The sequence below is a fragment of the Ranitomeya variabilis genome, chromosome 8, assembly GCF_051348905.1.
Source record: "Ranitomeya variabilis isolate aRanVar5 chromosome 8, aRanVar5.hap1, whole genome shotgun sequence".
Taxonomy (NCBI): Eukaryota; Metazoa; Chordata; class Amphibia; order Anura; family Dendrobatidae; genus Ranitomeya; species Ranitomeya variabilis.
Genome location: NC_135239.1, coordinates 220,393,424 through 220,413,028, shown reverse-complemented (window position 1 = coordinate 220,413,028; position 19,605 = coordinate 220,393,424). Strand labels below are relative to the sequence as shown.

At 48.1% G+C, this 19,605-nt stretch overlaps 2 protein-coding genes across 17 annotated transcripts in view; one reads left to right on the top strand and one right to left on the bottom strand.

The window, feature by feature from the left end:
• The window catches only part of ATP2B2 (ATPase plasma membrane Ca2+ transporting 2), a 513,240-nt gene extending 507,820 nt beyond the window's left edge, over positions 1 to 5,420 (top strand). For 8 of the 15 annotated variants that reach the window (XM_077277278.1, XM_077277286.1, XM_077277282.1 and 5 more), the window contains one exon: positions 5,109 to 5,420. In XM_077277278.1, coding sequence (XP_077133393.1) covers positions 5,109 to 5,420 — 312 coding nt within the window. The remainder of the gene's footprint in view (positions 1 to 5,108) is intronic. The other 7 variants (XM_077277290.1, XM_077277288.1, XM_077277281.1 and 4 more) reach the window with 3 other exon arrangements.
• LOC143787991 (uncharacterized) lies at positions 5,393 to 10,919 on the bottom strand. 2 transcript variants are annotated; one of them, XM_077277293.1, is made up of 2 exons: positions 8,189 to 10,919; positions 5,393 to 7,605 (listed from the first exon to the last, which is right to left on the bottom strand). In XM_077277293.1, the coding sequence occupies exon 1, from the start codon at positions 9,473 to 9,475 to the stop codon at positions 8,381 to 8,383; it is 1,095 nt and encodes a 364-aa protein (XP_077133408.1). In that variant the 5' UTR covers positions 9,476 to 10,919; the 3' UTR covers positions 5,393 to 7,605; positions 8,189 to 8,380. The 2 variants fall into 2 exon arrangements, 1 of the variants encoding a protein (XP_077133408.1); XR_013218524.1 differs by lacking the exon at positions 5,393 to 7,605 and adding an exon at positions 8,020 to 8,149 and having other exon boundaries at positions 8,189 to 8,285.
• Between the last annotated feature and the right edge of the window lie 8,686 nt (positions 10,920 to 19,605).

Sequence of the window (19,605 nt, the reverse complement as noted above, 5' to 3'; positions counted from 1 at the left end):
ACATGCTGATTGGTGGTGGAAGTGGCCGAAGGCTCTTCCTCCACCAATGAAGTCAGCGCAGATGGAGACAGCGAGCGGACGGGCATGTTGCAGCCCATGGATCTCTGGTTTCCAGCCCCATGGCTGTCTCGGTCCACGGGCCAGACTGAGACAGCCAGATTGCCAGATGTGGCCCATGGGCCACGCTTTGCCCAGGTCTGCTGTAATATATCACCACCTTACATAGTTACATAGTTATTAAGGTTGAAGGAAGACTTTAAGTCCATCTAGTTCAGCCCATAGCCTAACCTAACATGCCCTAACCTTGTTCCTTCTAGGCCTAGAAGACTCGGTAAATATATCACCACCTTGTTCCTTCTAGGCCTAGAAGACTCGGTACCTCCTCATACATCATGGCGGTCACACACAATACTAGATGGAGGAGTTACTGAGGGGGGTGTACTAATTTTTGCATTAACTAATTTTATAATGAGAATTATATTATAACCTTATTATGATTCTTATGGGGAAAATGTTCTATGAAACTCAGAGTTGTCAACATTTTGGAAACAGTTCTGGTTTTCAGTGGGACCTTGATTAAAATGTTACTTTAGAAAGAGGGTGTACTGATTTCTGCTGAGCACTATAGTTGTGGGTACAGACACTACTCACATACATGAAGCTCAGTACAGGACCCTGATGCAGGTGTGGACCCTGAACCCACATACATGAGGTTCCATGCAGGACTTCCTACGCTCTCACGGTCATACGTGACATCTTTCTTTCCCAGCACTTGCAGTATTATTTCCATCTCACTTGCAGGGATCGGAGGAAGATTTGCTTGACATTTGTTCCAGCTGGTGGGGAAGAAGAGTCCTACGTGTGAAGGACACTCTTGTCATGTCTGTCTAGTAACTCCTCTATCCGGAGACGTCTTCTGTCGTGGTGTCTCAGTCCTGCTAGAAGAGCTTGCCGCTCTGTCCATGTTATTAGTGTCTGCTTCCATCAATGGTTCCAGCTGGCTCCCACAATCATTCCTTTAGTAGAGTGAAGCCTGCGTGTTTGTTCACATCTAGGGCACAAATAAGATTTTACCATTCAGTTTGTCATCAGATCTTTTCCATCCCGTGTATGTCGGGAAAGGAGAGAACGAAAGCAGATATCCAGAGAATGCTTAACAGCTTGTGTGCTCGGAAGACATTGGATCCATTACTGAATGTGTAGTGATCGTTACGGAATGTGAAGTGATCGATACGGAATGTGAAGTGATCGATACGGAATGTGAAGTGATCGTTACGGAATGTGCAGTGATCGTTACGGAATGTGCAGTGACCGTTTCGGAATGTGAAGTGATCGTTACGGAATGTGCAGTGATCGTTACGGAATGTGAAGTGATCGTTATGGAATGTGCAGTGATCGTTACGGAATGTGAAGTGATCGTTACGGAATGTGATCGCTACGGAATGTGAAGTGATCGTTACGGAATGTGCCATCATCGTTACGGTATGTGCAGTGATCGTTACGGAATGTGAAGTGATCGTTACTGAATGTGCAGTGATCGTTACTGTATGTGCAGTGATCGTTACGGAATGTGAAGTGATCGTTACGGAATGTGAAGTGATCGTTACGGACTGTGCAGTGATCGTTACGGAATGTGCAGTGATCGTTACGGAATGTGAAGTGATCGTTACGGAATGTGAAGTGATCGTTACGGAATGTGAAGTGATCGTTACGGAATGTGAAGTGCGTTACGGAATGTGCAGTGATCGTTACGGAATGTGCAGTGATCGTTACGGAATGTGCAGTGATCGTTACGGAATGTGCAGTGATCGTTACGGAATGTGCAGTGATCGTTACGGAATGTGAAGTGATCGTTACAGAATATGAAGTGATCGTTACAGAATGTGAAGTGATCGTTACGGAATGTGCAGTGATCGTTACGGAATGTGAAGTGATCATCACAGAATGTGAAGTGATCGTTACGGAATGTGCCATCATCGTTACGGTATGTGCAGTGATCGTTACGGAATGTGAAGTGATCGTTACGGAATGTGAAGTGATCGTTACAGAATGTGAAGTGATCGTTACAGAATGTGAAGTGATCGTTACTGTATGTGCAGTGATCGTTACAGAATGTGAAGTGATCGTTACGGAATGTGAAGTGATCGTTACGGAATGTGAAGTGATCGTTACGGAATGTGCAGTGATCATTACTGTATGTGCAGTGATCATTACTGTATATGCAGTGATCGTTACGGAATGTGAAGTGATCATTACGGAATGTGAAGTGATTGTTACGGAATGTGCAGTGATCATTACTGTATGTGCAGTGATCGTTACGGAACGTGGCGTGATCATTACCGAATGTGCAATGATCATTACTGAATGTGCAGTGATCCTTCGCGAATGTACAGTGATTTATTATTATTAGACATTTTTATAGTGCTATTTTTCCATGGCGCTTTACATGTGAAAAGGCATATATAGATAAGTACAATAAACATGAGCAAAAACAAGGCACACAAGTACAGTACAGAAGGAGAGAGGGCTCACAGTCTACAGGGGATGGGTGAGGATACACCAGGAGATGGTAGAGCTAGTTGTGTGGCGGTTCAGCAGACTGAGGATCACTGCAGGCTGTAGACATGTCGGAAGAGGTGGGTCTTCAGGTTCTTTTTGAAGGTTTCCGTGGTAGGCGAGAGCTTGATGTGTTGGGGTAGAGAGTTCCAGAATATGGGGGAAGCACAGAAGTCTTGTATGCGGTTGTGGGAAGAAGAGATGAGAGGGGAGTAAAGGAGATCTTGAGAGGATCGAAGGTTGCGTGTAGGTAAGTACCGGGAGACAATGTCGCAGATGTATGGAGGAGACAGGCTGCGGATGGCTTTGTAAGTCATAGTTAGGGTTTTGAACTGGAGCCTCTGGACAATAGGATGCCAGTGAAGGGCATGGCATAGGGGAGAGGCTGGGGAATAGCAGGGAGACAGGTGGATTAGTCGGGCAGCAGAGTGTAGGATGGATTGGAGTGGTGCCAGAGTGCTAGAGGGGAGGCCAGAGAGTAGGAGGTTGCAGTAGTCGAGGCAGGAGGTGATAAGGGCATGCACTAGTGTTTTTGTGGTTTTGTGGTCAAGAAATGAGCGGATCTGGGAAATATTTTTGAGTTTGATACAGCAGGTGGAGGCCAGGGCTCCTTACTAAATCAGCACTGAATCATTACTACGGATCATTAGGGAATGTGCAGTGATCATTACGGAATGTGCAGTAAACATTTCCGAATGTGGCGTGATCATTAGCGAATGTGGCGTGATCATTAGTGAATGTGCGGTGATCATTAGACAATGTGCGGTGATCATTACCTAATGTGACGTGATCATTACCGAATGTGATGTGATTATTACTGAATGTGCAGTGATCATTACCGAATGTGCCGTGATCATTGCCGAATATGATGTGATCATTACCGAATGTGACGTGATCATTACCGAATGTGCTGTGATCATTACCGAATGTGCTGTGATTACCGAATGTGACATGATCATTACTGAATGTGACGTGATCATTACCGAATGTGACGTGATCATTACCGAATGTGACGTGATCATAACCGAATGTGCTGTGATCGTTACCGAATGTGCTGTGATTATTACCGAATGTGACATGATCATTACTGAATGTGACGTGATCATTACCGAATGTGACGTGATCATTACCGAATGTGACGTGATCATAACCGAATGTGCTGTGATCGTTACCGAATGTGACGTGATTATTACCGAATGTGACGTGATTATTACCGAATGTGACATGATCATTACCGAATGTTCCGTAATCATTACTGAATGTGCAGTGATCATTACTGAATGTGCAGTGATCATAACCGAATGTGCTGTGATCGTTACCGAATGTGACGTGATCATAACCGAATGTGCTGTGATCGTTACCGAATGTGACGTTATTACCGAATGTGACATGATCATTACTGAATGTTCCGTGATCATTACCGAATGTTCCGTGATCATTACCGAATGTTCCGTGATCATTACCGAATGTTCCGTGATCATTACTGAATGTTCCGTGATCATTACTGAATGTGCAGTGATCATGCTGGGTGCGTCTGTCCATCAGCGATATCACAATGGGTGTACAGCAGATCTGGTAGATTGTGCCTTCACAATTTCCAGGACAGAGAGGATTTGGTTCCTAAAGCAATTAATTCTCTAGAGTACTCAATCATTTTAGGAATCCACAGTTGCTCTCGAGAATATTGGGCCTATACTCAAGCGTTTACCTTTTGTGCATGAGAAAATCAGAAAACGCTTGTCGCCAATCTCCAGGGCTTTGAGTGTAGTGTGCTGGAGTCGCTGTGTGCCGGTGTCCTCTGTCTTGTACCAGTGACCCTCTATACATTGTGGCATGTGTTTGTTCACGTGTGCCCGCTATACATTTCTCATCTGCTTTCACATGTCTTTGCTGCCGTGTCTGCTGAGGTTCCCTGAAAGAGATCACTAGTCCTCAATGAGCAGCGGGTGAATCACTCTGGACAAAAAGACATGAAAATGTCTGCTAGGGTCAGTCCAAAAAAGACCTGTGGCCCGTGACATTGTTATCTAGCCGGTCTTTGGTACCCAGCGGACAATATTATTTTTGGCAGAATATTTACAAAAACCTGAGATGTCCCTGGGATCCCTGCTGAAAATGAAGGCTGGCTGACGAGGGAGGTAGATCCAAGCTTTCATGATCTCTGCAGGAAACCAATGGCAAACATGAAGCCTTTCTTCCCATCTCTGTTCTGTCCTTATCTGACCATGCCAGTGTTTGTCGCGTTTCTCTCGTCTGCTGTGTTACATCATTATTGTAAACCTTCATTTAGGGTCCTTATTACCCAACCCTTAATAAAAAGCTGGGGGGTCATCTGTTTACTAAGGGTTGCTGTCGAATCTGATGCTTTTTTCCTTTATGTACCGGAGTGAAGCACAGAACACTGAGCTGCCTGAAGAAAGTCAACTTTTCATCTTCTGCTCCCAACCAAAACATGCTTCTCTTTAGTGAACAAACCAGTCATGCTTTTTGTTGTAAGTTTGAATCTATTTGTCCACATGTTGTTTCACCCTCTTCTTTGCCTCCTTGCACAGATCCGCGTCGTGAAGGCATTCCGTAGCTCTCTCTATGAAGGTTTAGAAAAACCGGACTCTCGAACTTCCATTCACAATTTCATGACCCATCCAGAATTTAAGATAGAAGATTCTCAGCCACATATCCCTCTAATCGATGACACAGAACTGGGTGAAGACCCTGCCCTGAAGCAAAACTCCAGCCAGCCTCCCTCTCCCAACAAAAACAACAATGCAGTGGACAGTGGGATCAATCTGACCACGGAGACCAGCAAATCAGCTACCTCTTCCAGCCCTGGGAGTCCGATCCACAGCTTGGAAACCTCCCTTTAGCTGGACAGGGCAGTGCGACAGCAAAATAAAAATACAGAAATCATCAAAGCAATCAATACTTGTGTCTGTCTGAAAGAAGAGGTGACACAGCTCGGTGTCCGGACGGCACTAGGAAAGAAAACGTGGCCGATTTCTACAAAAGCCGCATGTTGCTCCCTCCTGAGTACAACGCTAACCAGCCATGTCCTGCATGAATGTCCACCTACAACCCTGGCTCTTGTTTTTTACCTTACGTTTGTGGAGGTTTCCATGCAAGGGGCAGACTTGAGAAACAAGCATTTCCCTGGTGTCCAGTATTGACCTCGTACACACACAGGAGCCACCAGCTCAATAGGCCTGAAGCTCAGGATCCAATACACTGGAGCACTCTTTAGCTTCCTTCTTGAAGATGGAAATGTCCGCTCACACAGCGGCTTTACCCCGATAATGAAGGAACATATATGAAGGCTTTCTGCAGTCGGCAGACGTGTGGAGATACTTATGGAAGCCCACTCCCGTTAGTCTAACGAGAGATGTGAACACATGTAGACAGGTGCTGAAGCTGCGCAACACCCACAAACTCGTTACTCTCACAGAAACCTTGGTACAATCCCTTTATGCATGTTACAAGGGTTGTTCCCTAAAATATGAGGTTAAAAGAAAAAACTACCAAAAAAAATAATAGTTATTGCAAGTAGGGTGCACGAACAGGTATGTGTCTTTGTGTCTAGCACTTGAAGTGGATGACATGCACAACGCGTGACTCACGTGGACATCCACACAACGCGTGATTCACATGGACATCCACACAACACGTGACTCACGTGGACATCCACACAACGCGTGATTCACATGGACATCCACACAACGCGTGATTCACATGGACATCCACACAACACGTGATTCACGTGGACATCCACACAACGCGTGACTCACGTAGACATCCACACAACGCGTGTTTCACATGGACATCCACACAACACGTGACTCACGTGGACATCCACACAACGCGTGACTCACGGGGACATCCACACAACGCGTGACTCACGGGGACATCCACACAACGCGTGATTCACGTGGACATCCACACAACACGTGACTCACGTGGACATCCACACAACGCGTGACTCACGGGGACATCCACACAACGCGTGACTCACGGGGACATCCACACAACGCGTGATTCACGTGGACATCCACACAACACGTGACTCACGTGGACATCCACACAACGCGTGACTCACGGGGACATCCACACAACGCGTGACTCACGGGGACATCCACACAACGCGTGACTCACGGGGACATCCACACAACGCGTGACTCACGTAGACATCCACACAACGCGTGACTCACGTAGACATCCACACAACGCACACTTTCCTTGGACAGATTACATTGCTAAAACTTGAAGTGCAATGTAGCTGGGACCAGTCCTTCATGGGACCAGGCGAAGTCCACGTCTAGATGGATTGTCTGCCATTCTCACGGCTTGCCTGCGGCAGAGCAATCCCTATATGGTAAAGTGGCAGGTTGTGTTCCCCGATGTGGGGGGATAATAGCAATAATTCCCTTTGTGCTTCTCTCCTGCTTTATCTTCACGTTTCGTTATTTACATCATGAAAGATGAATGTAATCTGTTTACAAGCTCGATCATGTCGACCGGCCCGAAAGAAATGTTGTGTGTCTGACGGTTCCACAGAAAGTGTTGGTCGCAGAGTGCGTTATCAGGCAATAAATGCTGCTTGTTTTAGCAATTCAGGTTCTGCATATCCAGTGCATATAGAAATGCTCATGTGCAATAATCACCCAAACTTGGCATGCCTTAACCCTCATTATTCCTGGCCGCCCGGTGTGTCAGGTAGTGGTCACCGAGTGTCAGGTGCCCCCACCCACACTTAGTGATGCCACTGTCAGACTAGTTTGCCACAATCAGCAGTGATACAACTCCATCAATTACATTACAGGTACATATAAAGCAGAACAGGTCACCTTCATGAACAAATGTACCTTATGGTGAGAAATTATCCCTGAAAGATGTCACCTTCTGTACGGCTAACCTCAAAATATTAACATCTCATGACTGTATGGCTAGTGTCACAGATGCACATGTAGATGTCACCTAATATATGGCTAGTGTCACAGATCCACTTGTAGATGTCACCTCCTATATGGCTAGTGTCACAGACCCACATGTAGATGTCACCTCCTATCTGGCTAGTGTCACAGATCTACATGTAGATGTCACCTCCTATCTGGCTAGTGTCACAGACCCACATGTAGATGTCACCTCCTATCTGGCTAGTGTCACAGATCCACATGTAGATGTCACCTCCTATCTGGCTAGTGTCACAGACCCACATGTAGATGTCACCTCCTATCTGGCTAGTGTCACAGATCCACATGTAGATGTCACCTCCTATCTGGCTAGTGTCACAGACCCACATGTAGATGTCACCTCCTATCTGGCTAGTGTCACAGATCCACATGTAATGTCACCTACTATATGGCTAGTGTCACAGATCCACATCTAGATGTCACCTCCTATCTGGCTAGTGTCACAGATCCACATGTAGATGTCACCTCCTATCTGGCTAGTGTCACAGACCCACATGTAGATGTCACCTCCTATATGGCTAGTGTCACAGACCCACATGTAATGTCACCTACTATATGGCTAGTGTCACAGATCCACATCTAGATGTCACCTCCTATCTGGCTAGTGTCACAGACCCACATGTAGATGTCACCTATCTGGCTAGTGTCACAGACCCACATGTAGATGTCACCTCCTATCTGGCTAGTGTCACAGACCCACATGTAGATGTTACCTCCTATATGGCTAGCCTCACTGATCCACATGTAGATGTCACCTCCTATATGGCTAGTGTCACAGATCCACATGTAGATGTCACCTACTATATGGCTAGAGTCACAGATCTACATGTAATGTCACCTACTATATGGCTAGCCTCACTGATCTACATGTAGATGTCACGTCCTATTTGGATAGCCCCACTGATCCACATGTAGATGTCACCTCTTATATAGCTAGCCTCAGTGATCCACATGTAGATGTCACATCCTGTATGGCTAGCCTCAGTGATCCACATGTAGAAGTCACCTCCTATATGGCTAGTGTCACAGATCCACATGTAGATATCACCTATATGGCTAGCTTCACTGATCCACATGTAGATGTTACATACTATATGGCAAGCCTCACTGATCCACATGTAGATGTCACATACTATATGGTTAGCCTCACTGATCCACATGTAGATGTCACATACTATATGGCTAGCCTCACTGATCCACATGTAGATGTCACCTCCTAAATGGCTAGTGTCACTGATCCACATGTAGATGTCACTTTCTGTATGGCTAGCCTCGCTGATCCACATGTAGATGTCACTTCCTGTATGGCTAGCCACGATGATCCACATGTAGATGTCACTTCCTGTATGGCTAGCCGCGATGATCCACATGTAGATGTCACTTTCTGTATGGCTAGCCGCGATGATCCACATGTAGATGTCACTTCCTGTATGGCTAGCCACGATGATCCACATGTAGATGTCACTTCCTGTATGGCTAGCCGCGATGATCCACATGTAGATGTCACTTCCTGTATGGCTAGCCTCACTGATCCACATGTAGATGTCACCTCCTAAATGGCTAGTGTCACTGATCCACATGTAGATGTCACTTTCTGTATGGCTAGCCTCACTGATCCACATGTAGATGTCACATACTATATGGCTAGCCTCACTGATCCACATGTAGATGTCACCTCCTAAATGGCTAGTGTCACTGATCCACATGTAGATGTCACTTTCTGTATGGCTAGCCACGATGATCCACATGTAGATGTCACTTCCTGTATGGCTAGCCGCGATGATCCACATGTAGATGTCACTTCCTGTATGGCTAGCCGCGATGATCCACATGTAGATGTCAATTCCTGTATGGCTAGCCTTGCTGATCCACACAAAGATGTCACCTCTGGTATGGTTTTCCTCGTTGATCCATATCAAGATGTCTGCTCCTGTATGGCAAGTCTCACTGATCCACATGATCACCGGCTGAAGGGCTCGCCTTCTTTATCTACGTGAAGAGTATTACTAGTCTCACCGATTCGGTCACTGCCAGTATATCTGACCTAACTGATTCCAGTGCACGTTACTTTATCATCAGTACTAAGCGCAATGTACAACAGCCGCAACTGATACACAGTCCTTAGTCCTAGGATCATTCTAGGGAAAAACTGCAGGGAAAGAGTCCACAAAGTTTCCTGCAGTCTGGATCCTATGGAGCAGTGATGCATCAGACATAACTAATCCTGTATAGGGCAGGGTATGCCACTGCTGCCACTGACGCCCTTGGCCGAGGTGTGGGTGAACAATCCATACTTTCAGTACAGCCTCCATGTCGTCTGTCAGTAGAGATGCCATGTGGCCATGATCTACTAGAACGGGGGCTGTGACATCAGACAGCCGACATACATCATCATGGGCCGGCATGAGGACTGCAGTAGACGGGTGCCCATGTTAAGGCTTGGCTGGATTATTGCACCTCTCCTGGCTTTTTGATTACACATTTTGGCCATCTTAGAATATTCTTCAGAATCATTTTTTCTGTCTGATGTAGCGACTGTGATTGACCAAGAAGAGCTCCGACCCGAAAAGAGAGATATGAACCCTCAGATTGTGATGTGTCTGATGAAAGCTGCCACTAAAAGCAAGTATCAGAGCAATAAGTGCTTCCGGCTGCCTCCATCAGCGCCATCTTGTCTCTGGCCTCCACGAGCCATGGTCTCCTGTAGGTCTAGAGGGATTTGTCCAGCCGAGCACAGCGTGGTCAGGGAAGACAACGTTCAATGTGTGGACATCCTATCATCTAGTGTATTGCCTGATGGGACCCTCGCTGACTATGGCTTCTAGACCCCACATACAGCTATCAGCAATGATGTGCAGGTTTCAAGTTCCTACAATGACGTTGCACTAAAGAATGCTTCACCTGCAGCCACTGCCACTGTCTGTCCCTGATCAGAGCCCATCAGAAATCATGGGAAATGGATCGTGTAGGTTATAGGCTCATTATTAACCATGTGGTGTCTCTGTTTTGTCCTTAGCAGCATGGAAGATGTCAAGAATAAAGCAAAACCCTGGACATGTATATCCAGATATATCCAGCTATGTAATGGCATTGTGCAGAGGATTCCCCCCATCTGTGCTCAGTGTCGCCCATTGTAACTTATGATACTAATTGTATATAACCCTGACTCTATTCATTAATACTATGCAAAGGTTGTGCTCTGCGCTGCGGGCTGCTGTGCTCTGCGCTCTGTATTCTGCACTGCTGCGCTCCTGCTGGTGATAACGAAAAGTAACTGCTGTCAACGCTGGTAACCTGCAGCCGGCAGAGCGGGGGCCAATATCACTGCTGTATGATTCCAGGCAGGAGCACAAGTGGAAACAAAGTATCAAAAATATAATAATAAATTCACAAAGCAGCATGAAACTGGAGTGGCCATGATTTATTGTGTGCGGTGCGTCCGAGCTCTGGTCGCTGGGCTGGCATAGGTCGACCATAACAACTAGCCAGCAGACCATCAACTCTAGGATCATCCTTCACACCATCGGAGTCTGCAGAACGGTGAGCCACAAGGGTCTCTTTATAAAAGAGACTCCCTGCACACACTGCTCATATAAAAACATACATCAACGTGGCCACACAACATCAAGGCACAATGAGGCAGAGTCTCCGCACACAGTGTAGTGCCGCTGCATAATGAGGCAGAGTCTCCGCACACAGTGTAGTGCCGCTGCACAATGAGGCAGAGTCTCCGCACAGTGTAGTGCCACTGCACAAAGAGGCACAGAGTCTCCACACATAGTGTAGTGCCACTGCACAATGATACACAGAGTCTCCGCACATTGTAGTGCCACTGAACAAAGAGGCACAGTCTTCACACAGTGTAGTGCCACTGCACTATGAGGTACAGAGTCTCCGCACAGTGTAGTGCCACTGCACAATGCATTAAGAGTCTCGTTACACAGTGCAGTGCCACTGCACAATGAGGCACAGAGTCTCTGCACAATGAGGCAGGCTCCGCAGTGTAGTGCCACTGAACAATGAGGCACAGAACGTCTGCATAGTGTAGTGCCGAGGCACAGTCTCCACAGTGTAGTGCCACTGCACTATGAGACACAGTCTCCGCACATTGTAGTGTCACTGCACAAAGAGGCACAGTCTTCACACACAGTGTAGTGCCACTGCACTATGAGGTACAGAGTCTCCGCACAGTGTAGTGCCGAAGCACAATGAGGCTCAGTCTCCAAACACAGTGTAGTGTCATTGCACAATGAGGAACAGAGTCTCCGCACACGGTTTAGCAGCACTGCACAATGAGGCAGTGTCTCCGCATAGTGTAGTGCCACTGCACAAAGAGGCACAAAGTTTCCGCATAGTGTAGTGCCACTGCACAATGAGGCACAGAGTCTCCCCATAGTGTAGTGCCACTGCACAGAGGCACAAAGTTTCCACACAGTGCGGTGCCACTGCACAATGAAGCAGAGTCTCCGCACAAAGGGGAGAAATTATCAGTCTGTGGTGTCCTCCGCTCTTTTACATAGAGGAAACCGTACACAGTGAAAAGGTCATCAGCACCTTCCGATCTCTTACATACAGAGGGAGTCGCACACATGGGAGAGGTCATCAGTCTGTGGCGCCTTCCGATCTGTTACATACAGAGGGAGCCGCAAAAAGGAGAGGTCATCAGTCTGTGGTGCCATCCGCTCTCTTATATACAGAAGGAGCTGCACACAGTGGAGAGGTCATCAGTGTGTGGAGCCTTCTGCTCGCTTATATACAGAGGGAACCACAGAGTGCAACGAATCAATAGACAACCCTGGCACGATAACATCACTAAAAAGCTTTGGCAAGTATCCAGAATTGCAGAGCGGCATTGGAAGAAAACGCATTCGCAAGACGAGTTCACCACCTTCAGACAAGCAACATTCGTATACAAATTAGCTCTCACCTCTGCTAAACAGGCCTACTTTACATCCTTGGTATCTTCCTTATCCCACAACCCCAAACAGTTGTTCAACACTTTTAACTCCCTCCTCTGCCCACCACTGCCCCCTCCATCTTCCCTAATCTCTGCCGAGGACTTTGCCATGCACTTCAAGAACAAGATATATCAAACAAGTCAAGTCTTTATTGTTCGACCATTACAACCCCTTTGTATACCAGACCAATGCCCAAACTCCATAACTTCCCTTCCCCAAAATCACTGAAGGAGAGATTGCTCATCTCCTCTCCAAATCACACCTCACCACTTGTGCACTTGACCCCATCCAACCTCCTCAACCTCACAACCACACTTATCCCATCCCTAACCCATCTCTTCAACCTATCACTAACTTCTGGTACCTTCCCCTCCGCTTTCAAACATGCCACAATCACACCTATCCACAAAAAGCCATCCCTTGAACCAAGCGCTATGTCCAGCTATCGCCCCATATCTCTGCTCCCATTTGCTTCCAAACTCCTTGAGCTGCACGTCCACGCTGAACTTTCCTCTCACTTTGAATCCATATCGCTCTTCAACAACCTACAATCTGGCTTCCATTCCCACCATTCCACTGAGACTGCGCTGACCAAACTTACTAATGACTTACTTACAGCCAAAGCAAACAGACAATTCTCTATACTCCTCCTTCTTGACCTGTCCTCTGCCTTCGTCAAAGTTGACCACTGCCTACTACAGATCCTCTCTTCCTTTGGTGTCAAAGACCTTGCCCTATCCTGAATCTCCTCATACCTTTCCAACCGCACATTTAGCGTTTCCTACTTCCACACTACCTCTTCATCTCACCCTCTCTCTGTTGGCGTCCCTCAAGGCTGTGTCCTAGGACCCATTTTCTTCTCAATCTATACCCTTGGCCTGGGACAACTAATAAAGTCCTATGGCTTTCAGCACCATCTATATGCTGGTGACACTCAGATCTACCTCTCTGGCCCAGATGTCACCTCTCTGCTGTCCAGAATTCCAGAGTGTCTGTCAGCCATAACCTCCTTCTTCTCCTCTCGTTTCCTCAAGCTCAATGTGGACAAATCGGAGCTAATTATCTTTCCTCCATGTCACATATCTTCCCTACCTGATCTATCTATGACAATAAATGACATCACACTTTCCCCTGTCCAGGAAATCCACTGCCTTGGAGTAACCCTTGACTCTGCCCTGTCCTTCAAACCACACTTCCAAAGCTCTCGCCACCTCTTGTCGCCTCCAGCTCAAAAATATTTCCAGACTCTGCCCTTTCCTTAACCCTCACTCTACCAAAATGCTTGTGCATGCCCTAATCATCTCCCGCCTCGACTACTGCAACATTCTTCTCTGTGGCCTACCTTTAACACTATCGCACCTCTCTAGGCAGTCCTTAACTCTGCTGACCGACTAAGTAATCTCTTTCCTTGCTACACTCCTGCTTCCCCTCTTTGCAAATCCCTTCACTGGCTCCTGATTTCCCAGCGTATCCAGTTTAAACTACTAACACTGACCTAAAAAGCCATCCATAACCTTTATCCTCCGTATATTTCTGAACTAATCTCCCAATATCTTCCCTCATGTAATCTCCAAGTCTTCCCAAGACCTCCTTCTCTCCTCCACACATATTCGCTCTTCATCCAATCGCCTCCAAGATTTCTCCCCACTATCCTCCATCCTCTGGAATTGTGCCCCAACACATCCGATTATCCACCACATCTGGATCCTTCAGATGGAACCTAAAAACCCATCTCTTCAAAAAAGCCTACAACCTGTAATGACCACGGTGCCACCTCATCACCATTGGAGCTACTGCAACCCCCAACCTACGGTCTCCTTCCCCATAATCCTGTAAAATGTAAGCCTGCAAGGGCAGGGTGCTCTTCCTCTGTACCAGTCTGTCATTGTTAGTGTGTTTACAATAAGTGATATTTGTATCTTTCTTTGTATTTTTCGGACTATAAGACGCACCGGACCATAAGACGCACACCAAATTTAGGCATGGAAAATAGCAGAAAAAAGATTTTTATAAGCTGGGGGACTGTCTTATTGTCCGAATTTAAGGTATCTTACCTGAGAGCCAGCGGTGGTACAGTGGGGTCACAGAAGGCAGTGTCCCTTCCTCAGGAAGCCGGCGGTGGCAGAAGTGGGGCAATGCTGCAGTCCCCCCGGGGTGTGATGCTGCAGGTCCAGTGTCAGCGGTGAGGCAGAGCTGGAACAGGATCCCATTCCTCAGGATGCCGGAGGCGGCAGAAGTGAGGCAATGCTGCGGATCATGGAGCAGGGTCCCTTATTCAGGATGCCGGCGGCAGAAATGTGGCGATGCCACGGCCTCGTGTCCACGGTGAGCTGAGCTGAGTGCATCACCAGTTTCCATGCGGCCATCTTCCTGAAGCCAAGCCGAGTGTTACCGAGATTTCAATCTGTGCGGCCTCCAGCGGCCATTTTCCGGAAGCCTCCGGCGGCCCACGTCTTCAGGAAGATGGCCACAGGGAAAACGGTGATGCACTCTGCTCACCATGGACACTGGTCAGCGGCGCTGCCACTTTTCTGCCGTCGACATCCTGAAGAAGGGACCCTGCTTAGGTGCACTTCGCACTGCCCACCGCCACAGAATCGCCACACCTCTGCCGCAACCCCCTGGTAAGCCTGTGTTCGCACTAAAAGACGCACCCCCATTTTCCTCACAAATGTTTTGGGAAAAAAGTGCGTCTTATAGTCCAAAAAATACAGTAACCCCTTCTCATGTACAGAACCATGGAATCAATGGTGCTATATAAATAAATAATAATAACAATACAGAGGGAGCTGCACATCAGTCTGTTGAACCTTCCGCTCTCTTACATAAAGAGGGAGCCGCAAACAGGGGAGAGGTCATCAGCCTGTTGAGTCTTCCGCTCTCTTACATACAGAGGAAGCCGCGCACAGGGGAGAGGTCATCAGTCTGTGGAGCCTTCTGCTCTCTTACATACAGAGGGAGCCGCACACAGGGAAAATGTCACCAGTAGGTGACGCCTTCTGTAAGAAAGGTCCTTACTGAGTGTCACGATATGGTATGAAATATCATAAGTTAGTTTTCTTGCTAGCATGCGGGGGCTAAAACCCCCCCTCTCTCTGGTTCTCTTTCCTTCCCTGTGTTTCTATCTGTCTGTGTAGAAGAGCTTGCCTTGTGGGGGAGTTTTATTGACGAAAGGTATTTACGACTAGCATAGCTGCAAGAGAAATTTGTGTTAGCAGGAACTGTTAGAGAAACTTCTAGAACGCATGGAAGGTCTTTGTTCTGTTTTTGGAAGATATTATGCAAACCGTTTAAGTTACGAACACCAAAATATATCGTCATAATCACACTCGGAAGATCTACGCATCACTCTAATCACAGGCTTGTAGCTCCATCTGGTACAGAGGTAGGGATTTCTCTGTCAGTGTGCGTGACAAATAGGACATATTTGATCTCATCGGAATGCCCACGATACTATGAGATGAACGATGGGTATGGTGCGATTATTTTATGTTCTGTAGCGAAGCTACGGGCATCAGATATATTTAATGCCCAGTTAGTGAAACCGAAGAGGTAGGAGGAGTTGGAAAACCAAGCCCTTTCTGTGAGGTCACAGGCTGTAGGTTATAAAGTTGCTGGCAGGTTTCCAGGGGGAGAGTTGTGAGTTTTTACCTGAAGCGACCAGACTGCGAGTGCCAATGCACTGGGATAGATGGAAAGCTCCTAGCCTGTTGCCTGCAATGCAATGATCTGAGAAATGTGAGTGTTATCTTTTCTTCATTTAATCCTTTTATTTTTATAATTACCTTGTACATATTTGCAATTGTCTCATTTGTAACATCTTTGTAAAATATTTTATAAACACTGCCTAAAAATCATTTATGGGGTATACTCTTTAATACTAGTTCGTTCTTCCTGCCCTAAACCGTACCCTGTCTCTGAAGGGAATTACGCTACTGTTTTGGGTTAGCAGCCGAACCCGTTTAATCGGCGCTGGTGGCAGCTTACCGTGTGCCGGCTGTTGGGGGGTCACTGTAGCGACTGCGGCTTGATAATTATTGTTCCTGCCTGAGTGGGAGTAGTTATCGCGTTGCTGTAGTGCGCCCAATAGCCAGTACATAGCAGGCAGCCTTTCTGGCGACTAATTACCCCAGGTGCAGTACCTAATCTGACCTGCGGGTAAAGGGGGCCCCAGAGAGCTGCAAGTGTTAAGTGGAACTGTAAGCGGGATAGACACAAATCCCTGCAGTTCATGGTATATTGAAGAGCAGTGGGATACCTAAAATAAGCCCCTGCTGTAAACAAGAGGTCAATAGCCTCGTGTGTGTTTTTTTCATCACATTGTGGCAGTGGAGGGATAACTAGGATAAGCCCCCCTGCACATGTGATAGCCGTCTGTTGGTCTAAAGTCACCCCAATCCGTGACATATTGTAGGCAGCGGCTGAGGGATCTTGACAGTCACGGTGTGAATCGTGACAAATTGGTGGCAAGGCGGTGGGATATTAGAGCATTAGTGATTTGGTTTGAGCAATCATTCCTCTCACTAAAAACTTGCAGAAAGTTCTTGCGAGAACTCTGCGCAAATAAGTTTGGAGAACGAACTCAGTGTTTATTAGTTGTGAGACAATTGTGTACTGGTAATTATCCCTTCCCTTTTTCTTCGTTTTTCTATCCTATCTTTTATTTGGCAACCATGGTTGTGCTGGGAGAAACCTTTTATGAGCAGCAGACCAAAGACACCCTTGTGGCCTTGTGCAAGTCACAGCACATTGACTATGCAAACAAAAACAAAAGCCAACTGGTCGCAGTCCTGATGCAATGGGAAGCCGCTCTAGACCACTCACAGAGCCCAGAAGCCGCAGATGCCAGCACCAGCGAACATGGTGCTGCAGCAGAGGTCCAACCACTGAATGCTCGCCCCGTTAGCAATCCGGGCGAATTGGACCCCCACCTGCAGGCAGCCTTGAAAGAATTCCCCACTGACGACCATGAGGGACGTCGGCAGCTGATTCAGCAATACCGGCAGGAGGCTGAGGCCCGAGCCGAGCGAGAGGCCCAGCGAGAGGCCGAGAGAGCTGAGCGAGAGGCCCAGCGAGCCGAGCGAGAGGCCCAAGCGGAGCGGGAGTACCAGCTGCAGATGGCCCAACTGCAAATGCAGGGGTCGTCCCAGTCCAGCCGTGAGCCCAGCAGCGCTCAGACGCCAAAGCCCCGGCCCGACCACTTTCCTGTTATGGAAAAGGATGGGGACTTGGACACTTTTCTGCGGGCCTTTGAGAAAGCCTGCAGGCAGTACCAGCTGCCTACACAAGAATGGGCACGGTACCTGACACCAGGGCTGAGAGGAAAAGCTCTGGAAGCGTTTGCTGCACTCCCTCAAGAACAAGATGGTGACTATGAGGCCATCAAGCAGGCTCTGATAGCCAAGTACCAGCTTACACCCGAGGTGTACCGTAAAAAATTCCGGACCCTCCAACGTGGCCCACACGACAGTTACAGTGATGTGGTGCATGGACTGGGGACCCACTTTGACCAGTGGACCCAAGGACTGTCAGTGACCACCTTTGTACAGCTGCGAGACCTACCTGATGATCAAAGACCAGTTCTTCCGTCTTTGCCCAACTGAGGTGCGACAGTTTGTGATGGACAGAGAACCCAAAGACGTGACGAAAGCAGCGCAGATTGCCGATGCCTATGAGGCCAACCGTAGATCGGAAGTGCGGAAGCCAGTCACCACCAGCTGGAGAGGGGGTAAGCCTGCAGCCAACGCCAGTACCCCTGCCAGCCAACACACCAGAGGTCCTGTCCCCGTGGCCAACAGCACCAGACCTACCACCGAACTTCGCCAGTGTTACCACTGCAGGCAGACTGGACACCTCAGTCACCAATGTCCAGCCAAGCAGAAGAACCCCTCATCCCAGGCCCCAGGGCCTAATGCAGCTGTTCTTTTGGTGGGTGGTGTGGTTGGGAGGGTGTGTGACAACATACAGCCCGTCACTGTGGGAGGTCGTGTTGCTACAGGCCTCAAGGACACCGGGGCTGAACGAACCCTCATCCGACCCGAACTGGCGGCCCCTGAAGAAATCATTCCGGGGAAAACCCTGTCACTGGGATTGGGGGCATCAGCTGTCCCTTACCGATGGCCCGGGTTTTTATTGATTGGGGTGCCGGGAGCGGGGTGAAGGAAGTGGGGCTGTCTGATAATTTGCCCACTGATGTTTTGTTGGGGACTGATTTGGGGAGGTTGGTTGCATACTTCGTGGATGACCCTCCTCCCCAATCTACTAATGAGGGTAAAGTTAACCCTGATGATGATGATGATGATGGGAAATCGCATGTGTTACCTGACCATGCTTTATCTTGTAGTGATGCATCTGTTAACCATTTTTTCCCTAGGATTGATGGTGAAAATGTTGTACCTGTGCCAACTGTATCTGATAATAATGTTTCTGTGAAAGTTGATGTGTCCATAGGTACAGGAGTGCTCAGCCACGTCGCTCTGCGGAGTGAGACGGCTGAGGAACCCCTAGCAGGGGCAAGTGTCGGTGCTACAAGAAATGGGGAGATACATGGGAACCGTGAGCAAGGTGATGCCATGCAATTGACCAGTGCCACCGAGGAAGGTAACTGGCCCATAAGTAGCAATGCTCCTGAGGTAATGGGGGTGGATGGGGAGGTAGAGCCCATAGCAGCGTCGGCTGTTGGGTCTGTAGAAATCCCCGGGGAGACAGCCTACGTAGCTGCTGTCACCCGCAGTCAGAGTGCCCGGAACGCAGATACCTGTCTGCCTTCCGGACCCTCCTCAGTCATCAGTGTGACTGAACCAGAGGTGGACCCAGAGCAGGTCCCAGAGGGCTCCCGTGGGGAAGGGACCCTTACGTCGCTTCTGGCTTCCCCTAGCCAGGAGTTTCAGGCCGCTCTGCACACAGATGCGAGCCTAGAGAGTTTGAGACAACTCGCCGGGACGCGCTTCTCCGAGACTGATAAGGAGAAGGTGTTCTGGGAAGGAGGAAGGTTGTACCGGGAGACAGTACCCGGAGAATCACAAAAGGAGTGGTTGAGGGAAAGACAGCTGGTCGTCCCACAGCAATTCCGGGGTGAGTTGTTGCGGATTGCCCATGAGATCCCGCTAGCTGGACACTTGGGTATCAGC